The sequence below is a fragment of the Mugil cephalus genome, chromosome 10 (assembly GCF_022458985.1).
Source record: "Mugil cephalus isolate CIBA_MC_2020 chromosome 10, CIBA_Mcephalus_1.1, whole genome shotgun sequence".
Lineage (NCBI taxonomy): Eukaryota > Metazoa > Chordata > Actinopteri > Mugiliformes > Mugilidae > Mugil > Mugil cephalus.
In genome coordinates, this window is record NC_061779.1 from 8,981,248 (window position 1) to 8,995,858 (window position 14,611).

Genomic DNA, 14,611 nt, shown 5'->3' on the forward strand with positions numbered 1-14,611 from the left:
ACTTTTGGACTTGTTACTCATGTGGGTGTTACTTAGACAAGTACCACCCACCTAGACGAGACCAGGCACCCCCACCCCATAGCAATAACACTCCTTTATGGCAGCAGTCATCACCAGCAGGATCATTTGAGATCATGATACGAAATACCAACCACGCAAACATGTCAAACATCTCCACAAGCTGGTGAGAGTGGAATCAACGGCTCAGTGACACGACAAAGGCAGAGATGATGCCTTTCCAGTTCATCATCGTGACACTTTTATTGGCTTTCTCAGATGCATGCAAGCAGAGGTCAGCTGTTTGCCCAGTTTTGAGTCAGATTAATGGGAACTTGAGCGTCAGCAAATTCACAGGCAACTCATGAAGAGTCTGCAGTGCCTGTTAGCCTCAACATTTCAACTGATGTTTGGATGAATATGTCTAATCAGAGCCGTCTGCTTGCACGCGGTTTCTAAATTCCACCCTGCTCATTCAGGGAGAACCAGTCTGAAAAAGCCTCAACGTCTCCACATGCCTTTCCTGTATACGTTGTGCTTCCGTGTGTGTTCTCACATGAGCTCGGGCCTCTGCCGGTGAATGAGGGCGCACAGGGCCAGGCCGTTCCTCCAGGAGGATGTGAGGTTTGTGATGCTGACTCCTCTGTACCCGTGGGTCTGGTTCTGGCACCAGGTCAGCAGCCGGCTGGGACGAACCTCGGACTCTGCGAGGAGGAAAGGAACAACGTGTCATGCTTTTTTAAATTTATTATTTTTGTCAGGGCTGCAGAGTTTGCTGGTTTCGCTCGTTGACACAGTGACTTATTAAAACTTGAACCGCCTCCCAAGCCTAAGGCAGAGGATTGTTGGCAGCAGAACAGACGCTCAGCCGGAGGAGAAAAGTGGCCGATGCAAAAAAAATGTGGAGCAGTGTGACGGGAGACGCGGGAGCTAGACGACGACGGGCACTTTTATTATTATTGTGGGAAGTCTGCCAGACGTTTTGACAACCATGTCGGTCGGATCATGCCCTTCATTCAGCATATACACACACACAGACACAGCATGCTGATCTCTACTTAGAAGAGTTTAGCAGTCACACTGTGACTAATTACTATTACCGCTAGCATTTTTGCTTTTTCGCATTAACAATGTCCACTTCCAATCACAGAACAGTTGGAGACACCACACAAGAAATTAAATTCTGCCCTATTAGGGATTAGGGGTGGGTATTGGCAAGGACTTCACGATACGATATGTATCACGATACATGAGTCATGATACACGATACATTATTGCAATATCATGATATTGTGATATATTGCAATATTCTACATAGTTCACAGAGAAATTTTAAGTGCAGCTACAGAAAAAGTGGTGGTGGAGGTTCAGAAGTTGTTTACGATTGGCACTTTTTCTTTTTTCTTATAAAATCGATATTAAAAATAAAATCGTTATTGTATCAGAAGAAAAAGTATCGCAATATATAGCCTATTGATATTTTTTTCCATCCCTACAGTTGATATGTCCCTATCCCTTTAACTCCCAAACGGTAAAGGGATAGGGGGGAAGAAAAGGTGGAAAGAGAACTGAAAACTGAAACTGATACCTCATAAAGTAAGCTTAAAGTCTTTGTCAACAGTTTTGGTTTCACAACAAACAACCATGTTTGATCCTCCGACCAATCGTAGCTGTTTAGTTGTAAACTAATTCAGCTCCACAGTGCTCAGATGACGTTAAGGACTACTCGTCTGTCCATCAGTGCATGAAGCCCGGCCCCAAACGATCCGACTGGACCGATCTGCAGATCTGTGCAGGAGTGTAATCGATTCCCAACGGAGAGACTCCAGAGCAACTTTCCACCACAAACAAATGTAAATGCCAAAGTATTTATTCAAACACTGTAAAAATCTTCTTGGCGACAAACCAAGTGCTGCTACTCTTTCATATCAGCTCAGATGACACTTGACAGTTTAGGGCCAGTTTCCACAGAGTTGAGCTGGTAAATGAAATCTGATACAAAACAGACACAAATTTGAAAGACAACTAATTTAACTCTTCATTTAATTCTTCCTGAGCCACTCAGACTGCTGCATGTGGAGAGCTGTTTAAGTTGCGCTTCACTTGCCTGATCAGTGGACTTCGTAGTAGCTGGTGTAACAAGTTGTGGTGCTGTTTGTTGCTGTACAACATCTACATCTGGAAATTACATTTCTTTTCATGAGACACTAGAGTAGCCAATCTGGCTGCTTAAAGTACTAAAATAAATATCAATCCAGTATTTGTTAGAGCTATTTAGTGGTTTTCGAGTAGTTTTAAAGCTAGAAACCATCAGCTGTCTCTGGTAACACTGTACAGGGCCACATACTGTTGACTCGAGAGCATGTCAGCACATGAGACGTCATGTTTGACCCTCATGTGGGTGTAACCTTATCCAGCTGTATTATCTGTGGCGAGGCGCGTCACGCCTGTGACTGAGATAAGTTTCTCCTCGGTAAAGGGTGGTGGTGGGGGTGGGTCGGAGGGGGGCCAGGCTTGGACTGAGACTTATTAAAATGCAACAAGTTCACTTCTTCCCGCAGCCTCCTGTTAAATGTGTTACTCTGCTTCCTTGCCAAGTTAACGTTAAAGATTTCTGTAAATGATAAATGAGTCTCAAAGTTCTTGCACCGTTATCTAGTGATGACTCACAGGGTGATCACATTATTGTGGCTTTTGAACTACACTATAGTCCTTTATGATTGAGGGATGGTTAATTCATCGACAAACAGATCTTTACAATGGGAGCATAAACACAGTGGAAAGGCTGGGGCTGTAATCTGCAGGGTAGATCCACGAGTTTCATGTCTTAACTATAGATTCACATATCTGATAATATTTATAGATTATATATGGCATGATGTAGACCAGTGCATTGCTGCTAAAATTAACTCATAATAACCATATATTATCTAATGACATGTCTGCAAGCATCAGGCACGTGGCTGAGGAAATGTTTACCTCTCCGGGACAGGTTGACCGATCTACGCGTCGGTCCTTCTCTTTCCACGAGACCCAAGTCCTGCTGGCCACCAATGAACAGATGACGCACCTGAAGGAATGAAAAAGAAGAGAGAAAGGTAGTTAATATACGTCAATTTAAGTGTAGCAAAAAACAAATAAGTAAGAAAGAAATATTTATGGTCAAAAACTACACAATGCATTGCAACACAATGTTATTAGCCTTTGGGTTGAGGGGAGGAGTCTCTGTGATCATCCCACAGATACTTGATCAGTTTGAGACCTAGTGAATTTGGAGCCCAGGTCAACACCTTGTGCCGTTCATCATCGCTATGGGATGGGGGTGCCTGGTCTGGTCTAGAATGAAATCTTGCCTCAGACTAAGATTTAGTCTCAGGCCTAGCGCTACGCCTGGATGGTGCAACAAGTAAGAGTTAAAGTGTATTTTTACACCCAGCCCACTCGTAGAAACAGGTGTACATCCAGCTGGTGCAACCGGCAGCTGAGATAAATAATGATTTCTTTTTAAATGAATGAGCGCAGTCACGTGTGGTATGTTTGCATGTGTCACACTTTGTCCGGCACAAATATTTCCAACACGCACAGTGGAATCTTATCTAGTGACAACTGCTGAAGTGGTTGTGAGTCACGACACTTGGGAAGGGAACGTGACTGAACCTATTAGCAAGTAATTTTTTTATTTTTATTTTTTTACAGGAAGCGCTTGTGCAATGATAATAATGGTGGAATATAGTCTGGAATGATTTATAGTGTGAGTTAGCAGAGGTTGTGCTAGACTGACCTGATGTGGGCGCACACAGCTGGAGTTTAGGTTGGGGTAGCGGGTAGCCGGGTCAATGGTGTACAGGTCAAAGTTTTTACTGATGTTCTCGGTGGTGGTCTGAGGCAGGAGACGGTAGATGCTCTCCCTGCAGGAAAACAGAGCAGATACAATGGTCAGGTTTAAGATACAGGGCAGAGTTCCATCGACACAACTTAGAGCACGTTTATGTACACAACACTTTTTCATCCTACTTTGTAGAAGTTGAATGGTTTAAATCCGCACTAGGAAAGGTTAATGTATCTTAGAGTATCTGTAAAATATATTTTCAGTTTGATTTCATTTTCATAGTTCTTGTGGACTAGAGTTTTAGGCAGAAACACATTAAATTATCCTCTGGTTAGAAAGAACCTGATTTATTGTTTAATATTATACCTGATGGTGTTGTGGGAAAGCACGCAGAGTGATTTATCATCTGTTTGTTAGATTAGGATAAACCAGAAATGTTAAAAGCTATCCTCAGGGGAGAATGCACTGTATACTAAAACTAGATTTCATAGGAATCAGGTCAATAGATGCTTTAGAACAACAATTTCTATCTAGACCTTTTTTTCTTCTTCTTCTTTTTTTTTTTTTTATCTGAACAGATTTGAGTGTTTTCAAGCCCCAGAATCTTCTACAATTTTCTTTCACACAATTCCCAAAAATAGACTAAAGAGAACCCAATCAAACAAATTAAGCTATTATACTTGTGCATTTGTTTATTTGGGAAAATGAGCCCATATTACAAATCAGTGGGAAAAAAAAAGTCTCAGTCTGATCTTCGCTCAGAAAAAGAGTTGAGGCAGGAAATGTTAAAAACTAAATCTCTAAAGAGTTTGGAATCCGCAAATGATCTACAGGCAGCCAGATTTAGAACGACTGTAGAAGATTTAAGATGGAGTTGTCCACCGACAAAGATCACTCCAAAAACGCCTAATAACCTGAGGAGTGGTTCTGTACTGCAGTCACCGTAGACGACAGATCAGCAGTTACCGGAAATGTTTAGCAGATACCGAAAACAAGGGTTTCTTACTTTTTCCAAATCACAAATATGAACAAATGACTAATTTTCTTGAATAAAACACATACAGTATTTTTGTTTAATTTCTTTCACTGGATCCTCTTTATTGAAAATTCTAACTTGGAATAAAGTTACAAGAATTTCAGGATAAAATCGCGCACCTCTCGGCCAGTATCTCCAGGGGAGTCCTTCCTTGTGCCCAGCCCCTCACCATCCAAGCGGTGTCGAATGCAGCCAGGAAACCCCGAGCACAGCCTGTACCCATCGGCCAGAAGGGCTGCAAGCGGAGAACATGGACATCAGTGTCGGCACACAAACACAATCCAAGTCACAGTTACAACAAGCCAACAACAACACAATGTGTCACACCTCCAGCAGACTGTCTCCCACCAGCGCGACCAGCAGCTGGTGTCCGTGTTTCTCCCTTATCAGAGCAGCGTTCTCTGAAGCGTACATTGAGGTGAAGTCGAACATGGCTACGTCCGGCTGCCCGTAGTGGTTTATGGCGTAGTCCAGGGAAGGCAGCTGGTAGTTTGTACCGAAGTCGGCTGCCTCACGGGCGTAGGAGAGCAGCGCTTCTTGGTTGACGTTGTCTATACTCAGCAGTCGTTCTGTTTCTATGTAGTCCTGTAATAATAACAAAGATTACATTACATATTTTTATACAAACAATGGATCAAATGATAATATAAAATATGAAAGATGTCGCTGAAATAATAAACAACTGAGTCATTTAGCCTTGTTTAGGTCATCGATTTAGTTTTCAAAATCAACTCAACTGACACACTGTACATGTACTGGATTATCTAGCAGCTAAAAAGATATTCCCCAATTCTTGGAGACCAAAACAGAGATAGTAAGACACTACACATTGCTATAGGTCTGTTGGACGTGCTTATAGCTTTTTTTTTTGCTTTTAAGCTTATTCTGGTTCCTTAGAGTTTTTGTCCACTTAAAGGAACAATGCAACTTTAAGCTGAAGTCATTGTCTGATATAGTTCTGTCTTTAATCTGTGCAGTAGAATGAATCTTTCTGGAGCTGAAAATACATGAAAAAAAGAAAAATGGCCTATACCTTCCACCTTTATTTATTTTTTCCTATAAGGGTTTATAACGCATAAGACAATAGACAATCTAATAAATCATTGTTTACTATGTATTAGATCTTTTGGAGAAATCTTATTTTATTCATTCTTTATTTTGTACCTTAGTTGTAGGATTGAATAATGCACAACTTGTAGAGCCCCCTGGTTCAACGCAACATACAAGTTTAAATTAAACTTTACTCAGGTGATATACACCAATACATGTATACATTTTATCTAGTAAATCTGGTGAGTGACACTGATCAGAAAAAAAAATCAGTTTCATATAAGGAACTGAAGTTTAGTTTTCTATATCAATTAAATGGGAATTTAAAAAAATAAGTAAAACACAAATTTATGAATGTGGGGAAGGCAGATTGGATTTACTAAAGCACAAATATTTGAGTGGCCCTTTACTCTGGGGGAGAACATGCAAACTCCACACAGAAAGGCCTCAGTCGGCCGACGGATTCCAACATTTCAAATTTCACCAGAATCCACTTTTCTGGTGCAGGTCACGTCATCACACACCATGTGAACTAAACAGTAACGAGTGATCAGTCCAAACATGTCACCCTTCAGCGAGTCACTCAGGAAATAACAAGGTTGTGTTGTTTTGACTTAGAAGCTGAGTACGAGAAGTCATTAAGGAGTCATCTTCATCAAAACACAGTTTCCTGAGAACCAGCGTGGATGCCAAACAACCAGAGAAGGAGCTGCGTTAAGATTGCAGGCAGGCCAACACCAAGTTAGTTCATCTGTTGAATCAGCGGGCTATTATGAGTAGTGAGGCCTCACGCTGTCGAGCAGCAGACGCAGGGAGATGTCACTCGGCACTGAGGTGCAATGTAAAAGGAGAGGGCGACCGCTGAGGACAGGGTTTCAACACCTAAGTGTGGTTGTGTGCATGCATTACTCATGTTGTGGAGACTTTAATCTGTTTACTGAGTCACAGAAAGAAAGGTAAGGGACTAAATGTGAAGGTGAGGCCTTGGTTTAAATTCTCACAGAAATGAATTGGTTTCGTTTAAGTGTATAACTCCACCAGGGAACTTTGGTTCTACACATTATGTCCAATATTTGTTCTTTTCTTTAACAGGATGCAACATATTTTTACAGCTTCAACACTAAATTTATATTTCTTAGCTTTTGTAAGAGTGTTTTGTAGTGTTAGCTCTGTTAATTTGTTGTGTAATCATCCTCAAAGAGGCCCAATAATGTAGCTCAGGATTAACAAAGTCCCGTCTTGTCTTGTATCTTCACATCGCTGTCCTCCTGGCAGGGACTGGTGTGAGAGGGCGTGTCTAACACGATTCAGTGACCCCCTTAAATAAGCTGATTTATATCACCTAATCTCTGCAGGGTGCGTGCGGGACATGGAAGATAGCTGGGAGAGCATTTAATTAGAGACCTATTTATCATGATCCCCTATAAAGAGCGGTGACTCACCGGCCTGGCGAGCTCAGATACACAAATGCACTCCTGTCAACTGAGGAAAAAAAAAAAAACTCTTTGCTTTGGGAATTGGCTTAAAATATTGGAACCCATGCATGGAAAATTATAAGAACTCTGTAGTGCACGTCTCACCTCTGCAGGAAGACAGCAGCACTAGAAACAACTAGCATAACACAACTGAGTTTCTGAGCAACATCTGTGGCTTTACGGCTTAAACATTTAAATATATACACTACATTTCCTGCACCTTTCAGAATGTCAACATTTCTGCATAAGAAAAACACTCAAAAGTCCTGAAAGTAGACAAATAGAACGCAATAAAACAGATGTAACAGAATGTTATACTTGTGTGTTTATTTATTGAGCAAAATGAGCCAATATCACCAAGTTTCAAGCTGGAATGCAGCGTTGTTTCATCTCCAAACCTCTCATTTAAACCACACTTTTCTACTTTGGTCTCATCTGTCCACTAAACTTTGTCCCAACAGTTCTCGACTCGTCCACAAGATCAAACACCATGGTTGTCCAGCGCTCTCCTGACAGTGGTTTCATGAACATTAACCAACGTGAGAGAGGCCTTAAGATGCTTAGAATTTACCATGGGTTCCTTTGTGACCTCTGGGGACCAATATGGAGTGATCTTTGTTTTGTGAACCACCGCTGAGGAGTGTAACAGTCGTCTCTTAAATCTCCTCCGTTTGTTCTCAATCTGTCTGACTGTGGATTATTTGGGGATTCTAAACTTGTTAGAGCTGGTTTTGTAATGTTTTCCAGCCTGATGACGAACAACAACTCTTTTTCTGAGCTCCTCCAGAAAGCTGTAACTCACAAGGTGCATTTAATTTTGCACCGCACAGATATGTAATATTGGCTCATTTACCTGAATAAATAAATGCACATATATAATATTTCTGTTTCATGTGTTTCAATGGGTTCTTTCTGTCTACTTTTTATTGAGTTGTTGAGATCTGTTGAAGTTTTGAGTGATTTTCATGCAGAAATGTTGAAAATTAAGAACTTTTGAGCCTCACTTTAATTGTTTGACAATAATACTGCATACAAGTGCAACAAGGAGTTTGTAATCAAAATCAACACTATATTTAGCACTCAGTTTAAAGAAAAATATTCAATATATATTTGAAAGATCCTCTAATGGATTTTCTTTTCAATATCCTCTTGTTAAGACACGTTGCTGTGGACTTGTGAAATCAGGCAACGAGATTAGTTTGAGTTCAATCCAAAATGTGACCAACTCTGAGAGCGGCGTCAGGCCCGAAAGATTGGATTGGATTTAAAATAAAGCATGACGACAGAAGAGCTGCACAAAATCAAAGACACGTGAAAGAGATGAAGCTAGAGGGAGAAGATTGTTGAAATACCACAAATATCTGGAACCAACTGCTTTGAAACGGCATCTCTTAATGAATCAAATCCATTCCGTCACAGAGTCACATCTGTATAAAACTATGCTCAAAATTGTCGTGAACAGACCCTGCAGCTCCATGCGTATGAACTGTGTTAAAGAAGCAAACATTTGACATGAGTTAACTCACATTTATGATGACCCCTTTCTCCAGCAGGCTCTGCTTTTTCGCCGTCATGACAAAGTAGTGGGTGTTGTCTTTGTAGTAAACGATGTTCTCCAAGTCAATTCCTGCAAAACGGCAGCACGTTTAACTTCTCGTGTCGTTGGGAGCGGCAGAGGAAATGCTGCCTCTCAGCATCTTCTCCTGACACTCACCCGTCTCCTCCTTGAGTTCCAGAAAGAACTTCTGGTTAAAGATGAAGGCCACGCCGCTGATTTCCTCCACTTTGGCCTCCGCTGTGGTGTTCCTGTTGACGAAGTTGGCCGTTATCGCAATGGCCAACTTCCCTCGAAACTCTTTGCGGCCGAAACCTGCCGAGAGGAGAAAGGAAACAGGCATTGAGGGATACAGAGGGAGGGACAAAGCATTCCACAGATATCACCAATACAGTTTTGCTTCTTGGTGTTATGTATGCCATTCAGCCATAACATTATGACTACTAACAGGTGAGGAGAAAAACACTGATTATCTGGTTATCATGACACCTGTAAGTGGATGGGATATTTTAGGCACCAAAGTCTTCTTAATTGTAGAAGTGGAAGGATTATTAGTTTATCAAAGGGCCAAATTTTTATCTCGATGGGAGTCCAAGGTGGTCCAAAGAAGGAGTGGAACTAGAAAAAGGGTGATGGACCAAGGCCAAGGATCATTGAGAAGTGTGGTCAGTGTGGTTCTGATCCAACAGATGAGCTACTGCAGCTCATCTGGAGTCACAGCACTCATTGGATCCCAGTTTCTTGTGTTTGGGACCGTGCAGCTGCAGACCAGTCAGAGTGTCCATGTTGAACTTTGATCTCTGATGAAAGTTTCATGGACCCATCAGACCTGGACCACGGAGACATGGAAGAAGGAGGTTCTGCTCTGATGAAAGCATGATGCTTTATGGGAAGAAGTCAATCTGGTGGAGGCAGGGTGATGCTTTGGTCCACGTTCTGCTGGGAAACCTTGGGTCCTTCTGTTCATGTGGATGTGACTTTGATTCACCTACCCAAGCATTGCTGTAGACCTTTCATGGAAACAGTACTCCCTGGGGGCCTCTTTCAGCAGGATAATGCTTGAGGTGTTGACTAGGACTCCACATTCCTCCAGATCTCAATCCAGTTGAGGATCTGTGGGAAGTTCTGATCAAACAGGTCAGATTCATTGAGGCTCCACCCCTCATCTTGCAGGATTTATATGATCTTCTGCTAACGCCTTGGTGCCAGATGCCACAGCACACCTTCAGAGGTCTAGAGGTCCAGGCCTCGACGGGTCAGGGCTGTTTGGGCGGCAAAAGGTGGACCTGCACAACATTAGGGCTGATTGGTGCATGGGTTGTTCACATATGGGAGTTTCTCAGCAGCCACGGACGCACAAAACCCTCAGGAGTTGGACGCTGCTATAAATGGTTGTTTTCTGGCTGAGCAAATATGTGCAATACACACAGTCAAACACTTCAAACTCATTCAAACAGTTCCTGCAGCAGAACACACAACACTGACCTTCAGACACACTATTAAAGTTCCAAATAAAACTGTGTCAACAGGAAATTCTTGACCCAGAAAGCAGATTTGCACCTCACCTCGATTCCAGGAAAAAATTAAGTAAATAAATAAAATGGTGCTTTCACCACAGAGGGAGAAACCGTCTAGCTTATGTGGCCCAGTAACTTCTTTCAGGTCTGAACCAAACCATAATGTCTGTTACTTTCTCACCGTCCAAAGTGTTTTTGCGTCCGTCAGCTCCTATCACCACGTCAAAGTCGAACTCTGAGACGGGATGGTTGGAGGGTCGAACCTCTGCTCGCCACCCAGGACCTGAGGAGGAAAAATAAGAAAGCAAACATAAGATACGCCCTTTTCCCCCCGTCAGCAAATGGTCAAGTCGTGTTCCCCCGAGTGTTAAATTGAGAACGTCGCCATCTTACATATTTAGGAACCTTATCATATTTTGGGACTAACAGCAGACTGCATCAGCGGTGTTAATCTTCTCCACACAGTTTGTTGCACATGTTGCCACCACAGATGTCTCAAGGAATCAGAAACGTTTCCAAACATTTTAACACATGTTGCACACATTGAGATATCCATTTATAGCTGAGACACACGACTCTTATGAGTGTTCTCAGAAAATCTCCCTAATCCCCTAAAACTGAACTCTTACCCTGAATTAGATTAACCTTTAAAACCAAGTCTTAACCTTCCAACATGTCCTGAATCAACACGACTTAAATCACTTGGTCAGAGATTGCAACCGAATCAGATTGGATCAGATTGGGCTTCAGCCAAAGTCTGATCTCTGCCTAAACTAAAACCAACTCCTGTTCTGTTTAACGGTGTTTAACTAGCGCCAAAGCTGCCAAAAATCAAAGAAGAAGAGGAACCAAATCACGTGGCTAAACAAGTCTGCTGTGTAAGAACTTTACTCTGGAAAGTGAACTGAAAAGTGAGAGAGTTAGGGTGTTTATGGTGTTGGATGATCAGAACATTTCCGGAGTAGAGAACAGAAGTTAGGAGCTACTCTCTCCACACTACATCAACTTAGAGAGAAGGATTTATTGGACTGAATCCATTCGTCTCTATGAGAATACAAGGAAGAAAAGACTTCAAGAATCTTCTCCAATACTCAATTAAAAAGATCAGGCAAAAACACTTTACCAGGACATCTCTATAAGTTATATGTGCCCACATGTCCCAAAAAGTTCAACCACTACAAATCTTTATTGACAAAGTGGTTCTGCTGCTGTGGAGCGTCAAATCTGCTGGACATAAAACAGAAGCAGAAGAAAGAAGAAACTTACTGTCACCGGTCTGCTCCTCTGGGGGCTCCAGAAGTTTGATAAACTCTGTGTTTACGTGAATCTCCACTCCCACCAGCAGGCTCACTTTCAGCAGCATCAGCTGGAGCTGGCGGATACCTGGAGGGAGGACGCAGAAAACGTGCAATGCATATACCACACATCTGAAAAGCACACAATGCAACGTTGTGGAGAATTCATGAAGAATTACTGCACTCTTTGATCTCAGCTCAGTTTATGTTAGCAGAAATTGGGAGTTGTACCGTGACCCAAAAAAAGAACCTATATGTAACATCTTTAAAATGAATACCAGATTAACAGAGTAGACTGAGGCAACTAAAGAAGAAGACGTGGTTGCGAACAGGGATGATAAATAGATTCAGCAGAGCTCATCTTTAAGATGAGATATTAATAAACGACACTGTTACTAAAGCTGGAGAGTGAGAGGCACTGATGGAAACATCCAACTGAGGGTCTGTACAGACTTAGTTCTATATGATCTGATCACAAGTTACCAGGTTCACACATTTTAAAAGCGTCTCGAGATCTAATCTTAGCTTAGAGCTCACAAGGAAATCATTTGTTCTGTATTATAATGTTATGATTGTAGCTGGTGTCTCTGATAGATCTCTACTTAGCGCTGTTTCAGAACAACAAACAGCTGTTTGTTTTTTTTTATTATTGTGTATGGGTTGAAACAGTCGTCTCTCTACAAGTCTCTATAAGTCACTGAAAGAAAAAACATTTATGTTACGTTATTATTTTTTTTTATTGATCTCCACCCTGGCTTTATTTATTTTAGAGACAAAACTCAGACTGAGACTCGAAAACCACAAAAAGCTTCGACACAGCTTAATTTCACTATTGTGTTGTTTGCAGTTAACCATCCAGATATGTTTTTTTGAATGATTTCACTTGTTAAATATTGTTCAGACTAACTTATTCTTTAGTTAACTAACAGCTATAAGGACAGAATATTTTAAAAGGCTCTTGCTCACGTTGAGAGGGTGGCCCTTAATGCGACCCAGGACTCGCTGAGTGTTCACACTACCAAAGGAATGAGGTCAAACTCATCCCAGACCACCTCCACACACTAACGGATTACAGAGTTGTGGTAGTTATGACACACTGTAAAAGATGCAATGAAAGCCACGTTGGGACGACTTTGTGTTTTTTGGCCGGACACTGTCGCATAAATCAGTAGTGATTTAACACTCACACACACAAAGGTTGGCACTCACACTTACATTTATGGCTGCATAGTATTTCACACGTTATATCTTTATGAGCAGGAAGTGAAACAGCAGAGAGGCAGCGGCTGCTACAACATCTTTACTTTTAGTATTATGGAATATTTCCATATGCTCTATTCTCCAACTGTCTGTGTTACAGTTCCAGAAAGATCGGTTTGTCTTTGTCAGATTTATACTCACTGATGTGGTCAATGGCGCCAGCGCAGAACTTTCCGTAGAACTTCTTAGCCCCGAGGCCCCGGAGGTCGTGGATGGTGAAGGGCCAGAGGTGGAGTACGTTGTTCCTGGAGAAGGTGTCCCTCTTCTCGATTACCACCACCTTGCAGCCCAGCAGGGTCAGCTCGATGGCCGTCCGCAGACCGCAGGGACCCCCGCCGATGATCAGACACTGAGGAAGAGGAGGAGGAGGAGGAGGAGGAGGAGGAGGAAGGGTTGTCAATTGTTTTGGTTTTACTTTAACATTCATTCAGACTTGGCTTTCATTTTTTTGTCATAAAAGCTCAGATAAATCCATTTAACGCAACTTGTCCAACGCAAAAATTACACACAACTAGTTGGTAATGGAGACTCAAATGAGTCCTAAAAATTCTGACTTGGTGGAAACCAAAACAAAACTAAAACTTACAACTCTAAAATATGATTGTATTTATTAGGCTACTCTTTGTATTTATTTAATGTTTGCTTTCTTTGTGTGCGCCGTCCTTTAAACAGTCTGCTGCAGCAACACTGCAAATTTCACTGAGATTAATAAAAGATTATCTTAAAACTTATAACTTCATATCAAAAAAGTTATATTTGCTAATACAATAGCAACTTTAAGTAGTAATACAAAAGTGTTGTGTTTCACTGCACAAATATGATCTACAAAAATATGCATATGGTTTCATTGCTAGTGGTTGAACTAGACCGGAGTCTATGTAAGGGCCTAAGCTTGTGTGCTAGTATGCTGTGTGCTTGCGTGGCTAATCAGCTGTATTCAGTCTCCTTCAGTTTACTTCAAACTGAGTTGTTGAACAGCTACTTTTACTAAAATCACTGCAACACACAAAAGTGTAGGTGCAGGTAGTGTAGAGTAGGTGGTTCGTATGAGGTTAGAGGGAGGAGGAAATTTCTGAAGCTGTGTAGTGGCTGAGAGACGTGGACGTGGAGGAATTGCATTTTGGATGAATTGCAGTTGCCAAAAATCATAAAAGCACTAATTTACTGGGTAGATGCACGTCAGGCTACGCCCTAGATCGGGAACAGAAGCAGAAATCGAGCGTAGCGTCTAACATCTGGACGCTGCCACGATCCAGTCATTAGTGCAGAATATTAAGAAACCACTATCTGTGTAAGAAGCAGATTGCTTTCATTTAGTCATGTGCAAATCAGAAGTTAGGAAACGGCCACTAAAAAGGCATTTTAAGCCTCTAGTCTAAAGGGACCTGTTTAGAGCTGAGGGAAGAAACAACAATAATAAATCAATTCCTCTGTGTTTTTCTTTATTTCTTTTAGTTCAATGATCATCATATGATTAAAGCCGATGCCTGATTTCCAGGTCATGCTTCAAGGCAAAGTTAACGGCCAAAACAATTAGCGCGGTCATCTGGGGGACGACGTTTTAACGGTTTAGGGCATAAATCATCTCGGGAAGGAA

At 41.7% G+C, this 14,611-nt stretch overlaps 1 protein-coding gene across 5 annotated transcripts in view; it reads right to left on the reverse strand.

Annotated features, from left to right (window-relative positions):
- Positions 1-14,611, reverse strand: part of mical2b (microtubule associated monooxygenase, calponin and LIM domain containing 2b) — a 52,408-nt gene that overhangs the window by 22,823 nt on the left and 14,974 nt on the right. For all 5 annotated transcript variants that reach the window (XM_047596105.1, XM_047596104.1, XM_047596103.1 and 2 more), the window contains exons 3-12: positions 13,156-13,363; positions 11,726-11,842; positions 10,641-10,742; positions 9,102-9,257; positions 8,914-9,014; positions 5,190-5,447; positions 4,982-5,097; positions 3,779-3,905; positions 2,977-3,067; positions 554-701 (exon numbers count right to left, since the gene is read on the reverse strand). In XM_047596105.1, the coding sequence (XP_047452061.1) occupies positions 554-701; positions 2,977-3,067; positions 3,779-3,905; positions 4,982-5,097; positions 5,190-5,447; positions 8,914-9,014; positions 9,102-9,257; positions 10,641-10,742; positions 11,726-11,842; positions 13,156-13,363 (1,424 nt within the window). The remainder of the gene's footprint in view (positions 1-553; positions 702-2,976; positions 3,068-3,778; positions 3,906-4,981; positions 5,098-5,189; positions 5,448-8,913; positions 9,015-9,101; positions 9,258-10,640; positions 10,743-11,725; positions 11,843-13,155; positions 13,364-14,611) is intronic.